The sequence below is a fragment of the Poecilia reticulata genome, chromosome 7 (genome assembly GCF_904066995.2).
Source record: "Poecilia reticulata chromosome 7, P_reticulata-male-v2, whole genome shotgun sequence".
In the NCBI taxonomy this organism is placed as follows: Eukaryota; Metazoa; Chordata; class Actinopteri; order Cyprinodontiformes; family Poeciliidae; genus Poecilia; species Poecilia reticulata.
Window position 1 is genome coordinate 402839 of NC_088836.1, and position 14141 is coordinate 416979.

A 14141-nucleotide genomic window follows, 5' to 3' on the forward strand; every position below is an offset into this window, starting at 1 on the left:
TGGTGGAAATACACACACGCACGCACGCACGCACGCGCACACACACACACACACACACACACACACACACACACACACACACACACACACACACACACACACACACACACACACACACACACACACACACACACACACACACACACACACACACACACACACACACACACACAGAGCTTATAGTAGTTAAAATCTTCATTCAGATGTAGCCTCCATTATAACATTGTATAAACTAAAACTGTTCGAGATATTTTCAAACATTTAACTGAAAAAAAAATTTTGTAGGTTATAAAAATCACTAAAGTCAAACGTCAAAGTCATCATTGTTTGCTTTGTTGGGAGTTCAGAGTATTTTTCACATGACAGATGCCAGTCTGTTCATGTTAATACATCTAACCACAGTCAGATAAGAAGTACCACAAGGTTCAGTTCTTTCACTGCATAAATGCTTCCACATAAATTCACATTGCCATGTCGATGAACCTTTTCTTTCTTCATTGACAATGGACAATGACAATACATGAGGGATCTAATCAGTTAACGAAACAAATAAATATACCGTAAAGATGTAAAAACTGAAAACCAAAGTGACTGAAGTCCTTCGACCAGGACGACATTCATTGTACGTCCAGTAGTGATGTAAAGATCATTGGTGTCATCTTTGACCTAGACATTACATTATAGTCCATCCTTCATTTAATAGGCTTTTAGAGTGTTCCTCATCCTCTAAATAGCACTAATGTTTCAGTGCTTCTCTAACCATGTTTCAATCCAATGTTGCGATTTTTCAGCAAACCTTTGAAATGTCACAAAAAAGGGAAGAAAAAAAAGTGAATTAGGTATGTTTCCATCTACTGGTTTGGAGGACATAAACCAGGTAATGCAGAGTCATTTTGTCAGTTAGTGACGCTATGCATGGTTGGAATAAACGGGATGTAAAGGTTGCGACAAATCTCAGAAACATGATGTTTCTCCGCTCCATGCTGGAAGAATCGATTTAGACATTTTTCTGAGATTTGTGTCTCTAGAAAGGCACACAGACCCATCAGAGGATGGGAAAGTTCACTATGTCAAAAAAAATGTGTTTCCACCTCACCTTTTCACATGAATTCTTTCAGAAAAGGTAAAAACTACAACAATCGAGAGTCAAAACTTCATTGCAAATTTGGGAATGTTATTTCAAATTTTACAGTTTCTAACCTTTTTCTCATGCGATTCTTCTAAATATGAACAAACGATGGAAACAATTTCAGTTTGTTTCTCTCCTGGAGAAAACCATTAACCAAGGAATCACTGCAGCACAAAGTTTGTTTCTTTTCCAAAAATGCTACACTTGCTAATGTTAACTCCCACAGAACAGCTGGCTTAAACATATCGCAATTTACCAGAGAACAGTTACACTTTTTAATAATTGAAAATTTGGAAATGTTGAACTAACTCATCAAAAAATGATCTAATTGGTTATGTCGCTTATCTGTTGAGCTATGAAACTTCACTGAGGAGAACAGGAATCTATTAAGCATAAACAGATGCTAACAGGCAGAAGTCCAGCTAGTTGTGCCTGGTGGGGCTGAGTGGTGTAATTTACACACCTAGGCTAAAGCGAGCAAATGGCAAACACAGATTTTTCATAGATCCATTTATCAATAATGTGAATACTGTTTGGAGGGGTCCACTAATAAATTTCCCCATTGCCATTACATCATTTCTTTGCTTTCCCATGTGTTAGCAAAGGATTTATGCCAAAATTGCTTCCAAAATCTGTTAACATGCAGCGATTTTACAGAACATATGAAAGAAAGCAGAGCTATTGAGTCAGAGTGAAGTGTTGTGAGAGATGATGTGAACATGAGAAGTCCAGGTGTGCTCCATACCAGCACCCAACCTGCATTCATTAAAGTGTGTGAGGATGGGGGGCGGCGCGTCCTGGCTGACTTTATACAGGTGTTTTCTCCTTGCATGCATTCCTCAGAAAGCTGCTGTGTGGCAGAAAGAAAATGAAAAAGAGCCTTTTCAGCCTGCTGTCACGCTTCAGTCTCATCAGGTTTGAGTTACAGGATGGGAGGACACGGCCCACTGCTTTCACATGTGGCGTATGATTTACGCCACATGTGATTATACCCGTCTGATGCGAAGCTGCACCTCTGGCTGGTTTGGGTTACTTGACCAACATAAAGAAAAAAAACCCCAATGAAACGCAGACAAGCTCTTTACAAGGTAATTATCCTCTTGTCAGGACCAAACACAGCTGACTATAGCCCCGATAGTTTGAGGAACTGTAAACAACCTGTTCTGGGACTTGGATGGAGTTCCGAACTATCGTCGAACCATCATCAGAAAAATATGCCAGTCTTTTCTTCAATTGGTTCTTCTGTTACCAAGAGTTTCAGGACATTCAGAGTCTTGTCTGAAGTGAGATTTACAGTGCCTTCAAAACCCTTTCAAAGCCGTTGAACTATTTTTTTTTACATTTTGTCACATTAAAAGCAGAAACTTTAGTGGACATTTTGGAAGATTTGATTTGATAAAAAAAATCTACTAAATATTTCTATTAGTAAATTTATGAAATGCATTTGTATTTAGCACTGGTAAGACATCACTAACTATTTTTTATTATTATTTTTACTCCTTTTTCAGAACAGAATAACTCAAACTGAAAAAGTAAAAAAAAAAGATGACCAGTAAATATCAACTTTCAATTCTTGCCACAGAATCTCAGTTCGGTTTCCCTCTACTGATTTCTTCTTTCCAATATTTCAAACCTGAACAAAGTTGCCCCGCCCACTAACCTTCAAATGTTTTTAAAGGTCACCAAATGTCAACCTGACTGTCCATATTTACAAAACCACACAGAATGTGGTGTCAGTCAACTGTGCTAAGCTGGTACATGCTGCAAGAATTTCAATTTGTGCCGATAAAAAAAAAAGTTTCAAAATCAAACAAAACTTGGAGAATTATTTTTGCTGTTTGTGCAGCTAAAATGTTTGTAGCACAGCTGACTGACACAAAATCCATTTGATTTTGTAAATGTGGGGGAGCTGGTTGACCTTCGATGACCTCTACAAAAATGTATTAAACCTAAAGAAACTTTTGTTGCACAAACATTTGTCGCCAATGTGATTTGATCTGGATCAGGTGGAGGGGAACTTTGCACAAGTATTGCTCAGTAAAAAACATGTAAGATAGATATTTAGTAGTTCACAATACTGTGGTACGTTGTGCTGGTCGATCCCATAAAAACATTGTTTGTTGTATCATAATAAAATGTGCATTTGTAAGGTTTTTAAAGATGAGAGTGGAAAGTTATCACTTCTGTAAAATGTAGAGCATGACTTTAAGTGGAAAAGTTGAAACCAAATGGGCAATGTTCAAGGGATGAGTTTCTGAGAAATGTCAGTTTATGGAGCCTTTTGAACATTGTGATGTAAGATGGGTAATTTTTCTGGAAGATTACAACAATAAATACTTTACTAATGAATCCTCAGTCAAGTTATCACAGAGCCCAACTGAAAAAACAAACACAGCAATCTGCCATTTCATTAACATTTCTACTGTTTGTGCTTTTGTTGTAGTCATTACAACCAGATGTATAAAGCAGTGGCTGCTGTCTCCTACTCATGAACAGACCTGGCCATCAGCTTGTGGAGCTCCTGCTTGCGCTGATGGTCTTCAGCTGCTATGGCATGTTGGGCTTGCTGCTGGACTCCCTGGACAAAATGCTGCATGTGCTGGAAGGCATCAATCTGTCAAGACGCAACATAGTCAGCGGTCAGCTTTTTAACATTTACAACCATTTATCCGTTTATTAGGCATTGTGCTGGAGAGAAGGACATAAGAGATGTTAAAATCATTGAAAATCTAAATAGCAAGCAATGAATGCAACAACAGCTCATCATCTATTGAGAAATTTGTCTCAGTGATGATGAGTCAATGTCCTCTCCAACAGTACATTGTTTTTTCCCCTCTGCTCATCTGTGTTTAATATCTGTTGAGAAATGCAGTTGGCTGTGTTAGCATTAGCGCTGACGCTCACACTTACCTAAGCCCCCAAATGAGTTCCTCACTTTCAACAAAGAGACGCCATACTTTTGACAGCCAAACAGCATCTGTTCTGGCTCCACCCACTGCTGCCTTAGTTACCAAATATAAGCAAAAACTAAATATTAAAGAATACTGCATTATTTTGTGTGATGTAAGAGCTGGTTTTCTACTGAGAATTATTCCCATTGATTGTGGGGACATCTGCCTTGCGTTGCTCATTCTATCAAAGCATAAAACAGAAGCATAAAACAGAGAGGTTATGCTCTGAACTGGTTCACCTGTTCTCCAGACATCACATAACAAAAAAAATGAAACAAGCTGGAGCAGTGGAGAGTTAGAAAGCACAGGTTTAGGTCATCCACAGCTGCTTTTACTTACATTTTATCCATCTTTGGATTAAAAAATAAATAAATATAAGACTAGCATTAAAAACTGAGTTCAATAACTAATTATCATTATTAATGTTTTCCTCTTGCTGTGTGAAATGTTTTAGATTTTTTGTTTGGTTAACCTAACTGGTAACTTATGTAATCCTTGCAGCTGTGACTAATGTTCTGAAAGTGTTTAGGAAAGTTTTGGTCATGTTGGTGAAACAAGTTGACTGGATGATGCTGCTATTACAGGAATTACCTGTAATAGCAGCATCAGAGAAGCAGCATCTACTTTCAACATCAATACTTTGCTGTTTATTTTATTTGGATGTGAAGATAATGATTCAGTATTTATAAGAAACATGATTAGTTAGAGGACACACACAGTCTTCTACTCATCACGACCTTCGCTGCTGTTTTTTTATCAATTCAATCAGAAAAATAATTTTTATACTGACAGTTTCTATGGAGCTGATAAATAAAACTTAAAAATAATAGATAAGTACAAAGAAGGTGATGCATCTTGATAGGCTTTAAAGTTAGTTATTCACTTGTGTGTTTATAATAGTAATATTAATCCTTTTATCAATCTGATGTCGTTTTAACTTTATTTATATCTAGAAATACAAAAAAAAAGTTTGAGCAGTTTCATGTTTTAAATGCCTTTCAGGAACATCTAATGATGTAGGAGTTACCTTTCCAATACAAAGTCTGTTTTTGTAAGAGAAGGTTTTAAAAGGAGTCCCACGGGGCTCAACCTTAGGCCCTGCTTTGTTTTAATTCTTAGCTAAAGTGTTCATTTATGCAGATGACAACAGACTTTACTGAGTTTGCTGTACTACGATGCTGGCTGCTGACAAACTTCAAACTGCTCGGCTTCAATTGGACTCTTAATGTGAACAACAAAAATCTTTTTCAGAAATTGTTAACTATGTTGGTATGTTGAGCCCAGAGGTATTATTAAGAAATAAGAATCTTATAAACATGGTAGTCTTTTTAGGGGAAATACTGAGCATTTAGTAAAAATGCTGAACTTTAATTATTGACATATTGATTTCTTTTGAAAAGTCCGGCTTAATGTTGACATTATCTAAATGCATGCTGTTTAATTCACTCTACATTATTTTCTAGATTCATTTAGTGAAAAAGACTTGCACATAACATCACAGTTGTGGTGTTCTGTATGTTCTGTTTCTTTGCCTGTCAATAAGCCTTAGAAGACAACAGCTGTAGTATATTTTTATGTACAGTATAAAGCTTTGAGTACATTAATATCTTCACACAACTGCTATGATTTGTGCTCCTTAAATTAGCTACTCTTCAAATACCTAGGATATTTTTTCAGAGGTTGGAAGAACTACGTAGATTTTTAATCCTCAGAGGATATGAAAAGGTTGATACTTTCATCTGTAAGTTTGTAGCTCTTTTAGACTCCTTTATTGGAAGACTGATTTTCTTAAACTGAACCTTTTCCTGTTGAGTTGCTTAATTTTATTTAGGTATTTCCAGTTTAATATCAAATGTTTATCTTGTAACTTGTATTAGTATCACATACAAATCCTGATTGTTAATAATGATAATGAATAGGATCCTGGAGAATTTCTATTAATTATAGTAGATGGTTTATTACCATTAAAAATATAAATATGTCGGTGCACTGACCAAACGTAAGCTCTTGCCTTGTATCGTGTAACTTGTATTAGTATCACATACAAATCCTGGATAAATAAAGGTTACAAAAACAGAAATAAGATTAAATGATGTGTATAATTTACAGAATTGTTCTTTGAATCTCAAACAGACAAGCATTATGCTTGTTAATAAACCTGAATGAAACCCTAAAGAGACAGTCGGACCATACTGACATACTGGATTGAAACAAACAAAGTGATGACCACATTTTATGTGACCAAGTGGATTTTCCTACCTTGCGGCTACTCTTCCACATGTACTTCATGTATGCATATGTGACGTGTGGGTGGGTGGTGGGCAGCGGGTGGTCGAGCTGCTTGGAGGGGTCAACACCAAGGAGGAGCACGAGGGTCTTATGGGCCAGAGCCTGGAGGGGAATGCAGCACATTTAGCAGAATTACTTAACAAACTGAACAGAACTTTGTTTTTCATACATATACTTTAATACAAACAGATAAAAACAGATTTTTAGATTTTTACTGGTGGTGTAATGCATCTTTCTATTTTCCAATGGCAGCACATTCAGTGATGTTGGATTCTAATATGTTGCAAATTATAACAACACTTTCTACCATCTTCTCCAACTTATTGGAATACCAGTGGAATACCAGAGGTTAAAGATGGAACAAATCCTGTTTCATTAAGAAGATATGCACTTTAAGTTTCCACACAGCATGACTCAGGCTCATCTTCACTGCTTTTATTACTGGCAGCTTAGAAAAACTTAAATGAAGTTTAATTTATACCTGCACTTAACTTCCTCTGAGCCTTCTAATAATGATAATTAATAGAATCCTGGAGAGCTTCTATTAATTACAGTAGATGGTCTATTACCATCCTATATAAATATGTCAGTGCACTGACCAGGCGTAAGCTCTTGCCACAAAGGCTGGCATATTTCAGCCAAGTTCTCATATCTTCATGGGGGCTGATGACGAGAGAGCGGACCATCAGGATCCGCTGCCAGTCTTCCACAATGCGCTGACAACCCTGAAGGAAAACACACAGAAACATACACCCTCAGCTATTGAAACTCAAGAAAGCACATAGTAAGAGAAGTGAGCTCCGACTCCCCACAGCATGATCCTGCCACCACCATGTAGTATGGTGGGACATGTTGTCCAGGGGTGTAGTGTTATTTTTCTTCCACTGTTTTTTTGAATCAAGGTTCAATCTGGTCTAGTGAAACATGTTTGCTGTCTCGCGGCATGGCTTGCAGCAAATTGTAAACAGAAGTTCTTCTTGTTATCAACAACGGCTTTCTTCTCTGCCACAATACCACAAAGGTTGGATTTGTGGAGACTAGAGCGGTCCTGTCAACAAACACTTCTGCACTTTTATACTTTGTGTTGATTTGTTTCATAAAACCCCCTTTTGTTAACTTGAAAAACGTGAAAAGGTTCAAGTTGTTTTCCTAGTCCTGTGTGGTGAATCTGTTCATCACTGTCATAAACCAAAGACTAACCAAGCTTTGTATCAAACTGATCCCACAAAACATTTTAAAAGTTGCTGATTTTCTTGTGGGAACACAGATAGCAGAAGCCAGTACTCATGGCTTCTCTAAAACAGTTTTCATATCTGGAAGCAAATCAGAGCAAAAACACTGAGAGTAACAATGGATCAGTCTGAGACACTGCTGAGTCTCCACATGCCTGCAGACGGGATGTTTTCCATTAGCAACAGCATCTGCTTCACATCGCATGCTTGCATTGCACACGTGAATGAAGATTGAACTACTATAAGTTGCGTGTGTGTGTGTGTGTGTGTGTGTGTGTGTGTGTGTGTGTGTGCGCGTGTGTTTTTCTGAGCATCGAGTACCTGCAGCCTCTCCCACCAAGTTTCCCTGATGATGTCCCTCCGCTCCGGCACCAGTTTGTACTGGATTACTTCCTCCAGCTCAGACAGCATCTGGCAGGACACCATGGCCTGGGAAACAAACACACACACCTTCAGTGATACTCTTTAGCGACACATTTTATTGAAACTGAAACATTCATATGGTACAGGAGAGGAAAATGTGTTGAAAGGACAATCTGAAAGAAAAATTTAAGTTGACTCTGTAACCCAAGAATCCAGTTTCCAACAGAGTTCAGTCTGATGAAGAGTTTTTAAGAAAATTAGGTACACTGTATAAATTACTCATACAAGAATCAAAAGGGTTAGATTTTACCAAGCCTGCTGTTTTCTATTTTTAACTGATAATCTCAAGAACTGCTATAAGAAATCCACTCATGAATCCAAGCATGAGTGGGTCAGAGAACCAGGTGATGAATCTGTTTCCCAGCAGATATAATGAGAAAAATGATCTTATGTTGACGGTGTGATGAGCGCTCACCCCATAGGCACGGCTGTAGCTCTCTCCAGCCATGGCCGTCAGCTCAGCATCCAGGAGGTCTCTGGCTTTGTCAATGCACTAGGTTATTCACAGAAATAAAAGCAGACATATTACATCATTCGTTTTTCATTATAGAATTCTAGAATATGATTTTAAATAATGATAAAGATGCAGATTAATTCAACATTTCAATAATCATGTTTCCAATAAAACATTTTCTAAAAAAAAAAAAAGAAAAAAAGAAAAAGAAAAAAGCCCTCATTTCATTTGGTTTGGATAAAAGTGATAAAGAAGAGAAGTTACATTTCCAGTCTCTAGCCAGTCAGCTCTGAGATCACAAGACAAAAATTAAAGCTGCAATCTTTACCTCACAGTCTGGAAAATTATTGAGACTAGATTGTTTTTAATAAATATTTTACTCATCAACTCCTAAATTTAGAATGTTTCTTTTTATCCACCTGTTTAGTTGTCTGACAGCCACAATAACAAGAAAGAACAAGTAGTTTTACACTATGGGAAGATGACAAAAGGAGCCCCACCATATGTGGCCCACACATGTTTAATATGTTAATTCAGTCTAGTGAATGTTCTTCCTATAGGGGCGTGGTATAGGGGGGAAAAGTGAAGACAATTCTAGGGGCCCTAACCAGCTGGGGGCCCTCCACAATTTAATTATTTATTTTTTGTTCATAGGAATAAAATAAAATAAATCAGGGTTCTGTCAAATACTAAATTAATCATATTATATTTTCAAAGATTGTTTTTAGGAGTAAAAATGTAATGTTACCCCTCCCAGACCAAAAAACACACATCCATTTTCGCCCTGAACTATGCCACGAAACGACTGTGCCAGTTACTACGCTGCTAAGAAAAGTTATAAAATCAGGTTTTCAAAAACAAAATAGAGAGCGGGAGAGAGAGAAAAAGACAAGAGTGTTAATTTATAACCCAGTTTTTCTCCAAGAGAGGTGGGTAGACTGTGTGAGATTATCAACCATTTAGTCGCGTTAGCTTAGCTACAAACTACTGTTTGCCTCCATTTCACTAGCATTTAATGAATTAAGGAAAAAAAATTACCAACATATTCATATATTAACTTGTACCTTTCACCACACATAACAGATGAGACAGCAGCAGCTCTGACCTGCCCTCTCCTAAGTGAAAATAAAGCTGCAGTATTTTATATAAATATGTTTTCACATATTTTTTTAAAACTGTCATTATGTTGTGACAGTATGGTATGAGAGGTAATCTGTTCAAATATTTCCTCTGCTTTCTCCCAGGGTTCTCTAAAAACAACCAGTCAGTGGCACAGAGTTTTAGTGCTGTCAATCACAATCTCATGTGGTGCTGCTCATCCTTCCTCCCCCTTGATTTGTGCCGTGCTGCAGCTAGCATAGGACAGAGTTGTGCAGATTCAAAGTGTAAATGCTGTTTAGTTAGCATAGCTACCAATGACGGCAGATAAGCGGTTTCTTGTTATAAGTTGTTTCTCCACCATTAGCACATTTAGCAGTGAGTGAATGAGGCTAATTCACAGTGCTAAGAACGTCCTACTAGTTCTGATTGGTTGTTTTGGTCAGAACGGTGCATTACTTTAACCAGTAATAGTAATTCAGGAAGATGGAGGAGATTGATTGTTTTCACAGATTATCTGTCTCATAACAAACTGCTACAACATGGTGACAGCTTTAACAAATATGGAGAAAATCAGGGTTCTGTCAAATATTAAATTAATCATATTATATTTTCAAAGATAATATTTTTTATTAAAGTTACATACTGCAGCTTGAATAAAATGCAATTACATAGCATTTTTGAGAAGTGTGGATTGCTTTATGTGTATTTTGCATGTTGCTTTTGACTGTTGCTCGTTGGGAGAGACATTTCAGTAATCTCTAACTAACAGAAAAAATTTAAGCAACCTACTTGCATACTGGATGTGGACTGTTGGATGTTAAATTCATGAGCAGTAAATATTGTGCTAATTATCAGAATCGAACCAAAGAAAGCAAGGCAGATGCAAGCCTTTAAAATTGTGACGCTTTTTATGAGTCAAATAGACTCAAAAAATTGTAACAGCAGCTGCGCGGGTGGGCCCAATCTAATTTTTTGTCAGGGGGCCCACAATTCCTGACGGTGCCCCTGAGTTTGGTTATAATCCACCTTTCATCACTCATCTTTTTGTCACTTTAGATTCCATAATCTGGTTTTAAATTTGCAACGCCCTGTGAGAATTTCACATATAATTAATAATGAAAAAACAGGGTGTACAGATTATCCTTAACCAGTGGTGGGAAGTAATGAAGTACAAGTACTTCGTTACTGTACTTAAGTACAATTTTCGTGTATCTGTACTTTACTTAAGTAGATTTAATAATGGATACTTTCTACTTTTACTCGACTACATTTTACAGTAAGTATCTATACTTTCTACTTCAATACATTTCTATACAGCGTTTCGTTACTCGTTACATCCAAGATGCATTTCGGTTTTTTGATTGTTCGTTAGTTTGAAAGTATCCAATGGCGAGAGCGGAATCAGTCCACTGAACCAATGAAAGTGGGAAATAACCATTAGGCCATTAAACCATTGAGCACAGCGTCTCCTGTCATGAATGTTACATATAACGCTAAACTCCTTCACGTCCTGGTTATTGAATAAATGTTAGCGCCATTAAAATAATCTCCATGTAGCAGTTACAGTCATATTCAATAAATTAGAATATGGGTTCCAATGAGACTCAATTGTCGCAAGTCCGGCGACATAGGCGGGCATACCCGCCCACAGAGTCAGCCGTACCCCCCGACCTGGAAGGTGTTTGTTGTTTTTACTTTAGAATGGCCAACTCTCCATTATTTCTATATCAATTTGATACATTAGAGGCTTCCGCACTTCCCATATCTGTACTTTTTGTCACTATTTTCAGGAGTTGAAACTGTTTTAGCCGTTAACATGTCGTAACCTGCTTTTCCAAGCAGCCTCTAAATGCAGCATGAGTGCTAAGACGCTCGCTTGGTTTACAAATGTGGGGCAGTGAAGGAGACCTGTTGCTGCTGTGTAGAGCTACTCAGGTGTGCTAGAATCATGGCAGCAAAACGCAAAGAACTTTGCATATTCAGAGGGATCAGTTTGAGATCACTGCTTTAAAGAGCCTGGACTTCACACCGGCAGAGCTTTGTGGAGTGACTGCTCACTGGATAGATCCTGAAAGTCTTGAGAGAGCATCGGTAGCTCTTGCTTGCAGGCGACTTAAAGGTCCCCACACATTTGACGTATTGGCTGGTCTCCTCAACAATATTCATACTGAGTACAGCATCCGGGAGAAAATTGTGAGAACCACAACTGACAATGGCTCCAATTTTGTTAAGGCCTTTAGGGTTTAGGGCCCTGATGAAAACAAGTCTGGACACATCTAGTGTAGGAAATTTAGCTGAAGGGCACCAAGTAGTGGAAGCAAATGAAAATGAAGATGACGATGCTCTGGGAGTGGAGGTAGAGGCTGTTGAGATTGGATCTCTCTTGGATGAAGAAGATGATAGTTCAGAATATCAGCTACCAAAGCAATCGCTGTGCCTGTCATGTGTTTAATCTGATCTCAACAGTGGATGCCACCAAAGCAAACTCAAATGAGACTTACAAAAAGCTTTCACGTGCATCATTTGCCAAGTGTGGGGGTCTGTGGAACAAGAGTGCTCGATCTACAATAGCTGCTGAGGTAATTGAAAGAGAGTGTAAGCTCCAACTCATCCGCCCCAATGACACCAGGTGGAACTCCCTGTTTCTGGCGGTGGAACATATACTGAGGATCATCAAAGACAATGGAGAAGGGGCCATTAGAGCAGTTTGCATTGCACTTAAAGTTCCCATGTAAGTGACACTTAATAGCACTTTTTTGTCAGTGAGTCTGAAATAAGCATTACTGATACCAGTACTGCTGAAAATGTACCCTACACAAACTAGTTGGGAATAAAATCAAATTACACAAACATTCTGATGGCAATATAACTTTTTAAGATGTTTGTTTTTTTTATCAGGCGCAATTGCTAGTGAATTGTAACTTATGAAATGTTATATAACTTATAAAATAGTTAATACTAACATGCAATATAAATATACATTAAATTGTATAATAGTTTAGTTTTTTAACAGGTTAAATCCTGCTGAGCTTGCTTTCCTGACTGAGTATGTTGCAACCATGAGACCAGTGGCCAAGGCCCTAAACATAATGCAGGCAGAAGCAGACGTCCACATGGGATGGCTGGTGCCCACCATAAACCTTCTGATTGTGAAGCTTTATGGTGGGCACCATAAAGCCCACCATGAAGTGGCTGGCTAAGTTCTGCCAGCCACTGATCGATGCACTTTCAAGGAGGAATACATCAGCGCTTTGGACCCATGCTTGCTGACCCTGAACTCATTGCAGCAGCGATTCTTCTTCCAAAGTTCTGAACATCCTGGACAAGCAATGATGACATGCTGAAAATGGGTAAATCATATAAATTGTTCCTCAAATGGCCATTTAAAAAAAATAAAAAATACATTTAGAATCCTCGTATTGTTCTCAAATTCAAAGAACAATTCCTGGTCATCAGAAAATATGACCTATAAATCAAAAATGTAATACATTACAGAGTGTGTATAGCAGTTTATTATTTGAATAAATTATATCCAGTCTTCACCTCCCTTATTTGTTTCTCTCATACCACGAAGGAGCAAAATTGTAGGTGCTACCCATTATGGTCATATATTTGTAGTTGTTAAGACCTACTTTGTGGTTTTAAAAGTACATTGGTGACATTTATGTATCATTTATAAAATTTTGATGAATTATGTTTCCTATGTGGTATTAATTTTGATTGTTCTGTATAGGACTGGACTACATCAAGACAAATCTGGATCAAGAGCCAATGCAGCTCGTTCGGAACAACTCAAGCTCATCAGATGAGGAGGACTACTTCAGAGTCATTAAGAGCAACATTCAAGAGACTACCAGACAGCTAGATGCATATTTGGCCAGCACAAGTGATACCATGGATATTCTCAAGTCAGTTCCGGCAGTGTTTAATTTGTCTTTAAAAGTAAACACACCTTTGCCCGCCTCAGCAGCCTGTGAAAGACTCCAGACTGTTGTTTTCATCAGTATAGCAGGACAAATTTTCTCATCCAAAAGAGTCAGGCTGGACTCTAAAAACTTAGAGAACCAACTTCTGCTTAAGCTGAACAAGAAATTCTTGCCGTGATATTGAAATGATAAGTTCATGTGGTGTTATGGTTAGAGTAGGCTGACTGAAGCTGGTCCCCACACTTTCTTCAAATCAATGTCAAATGTTTGTGCAGCAAAATTTGAGTTTCTCCTGTTTTGTCTTTGAAGATATCAATGGCTGTTTAAAGGTCATTTTGACTTCGTAAATAGGGTTGGGGACTGGTTGACCTTTGGATCTTTAGACATTCATTAATATCTTCTAAGGTAAGCAATACAAACAAAAATTCTGCATAAACATAGCGCAAATGTTTGACACCAATTTTGTCTGATTTGAAGAATGTGGGGGGACCAATTTCATTCAGATCAGGCGCACCCATATACAGAGGAGCTTGATACAGAACTTTATGTGGCTGTTCCAAGTTGGACTCCTCTTCTTTGATTTTATGTCCTCAGCCCCTTTCTGTTAAGAGTTTTCTCAAAATAGCTGGCAAAAAA

At 37.8% G+C, this 14141-nt stretch overlaps 1 protein-coding gene across 2 annotated transcripts in view; it reads right to left on the minus strand.

Moving 5' to 3' along the window:
• Nucleotides 1-14141, minus strand: part of mtor (mechanistic target of rapamycin kinase) — a 168774-nt gene that overhangs the window by 45853 nt on the left and 108780 nt on the right. For both annotated transcript variants that reach the window (XM_081608531.1, XM_081608530.1), the window contains exons 33-37: nt 8440-8517; nt 7923-8030; nt 6969-7094; nt 6340-6471; nt 3628-3743 (exon numbers count right to left, since the gene is read on the minus strand). In XM_081608531.1, coding sequence (XP_081464657.1) covers nt 3628-3743; nt 6340-6471; nt 6969-7094; nt 7923-8030; nt 8440-8517 — 560 coding nt within the window. The remainder of the gene's footprint in view (nt 1-3627; nt 3744-6339; nt 6472-6968; nt 7095-7922; nt 8031-8439; nt 8518-14141) is intronic.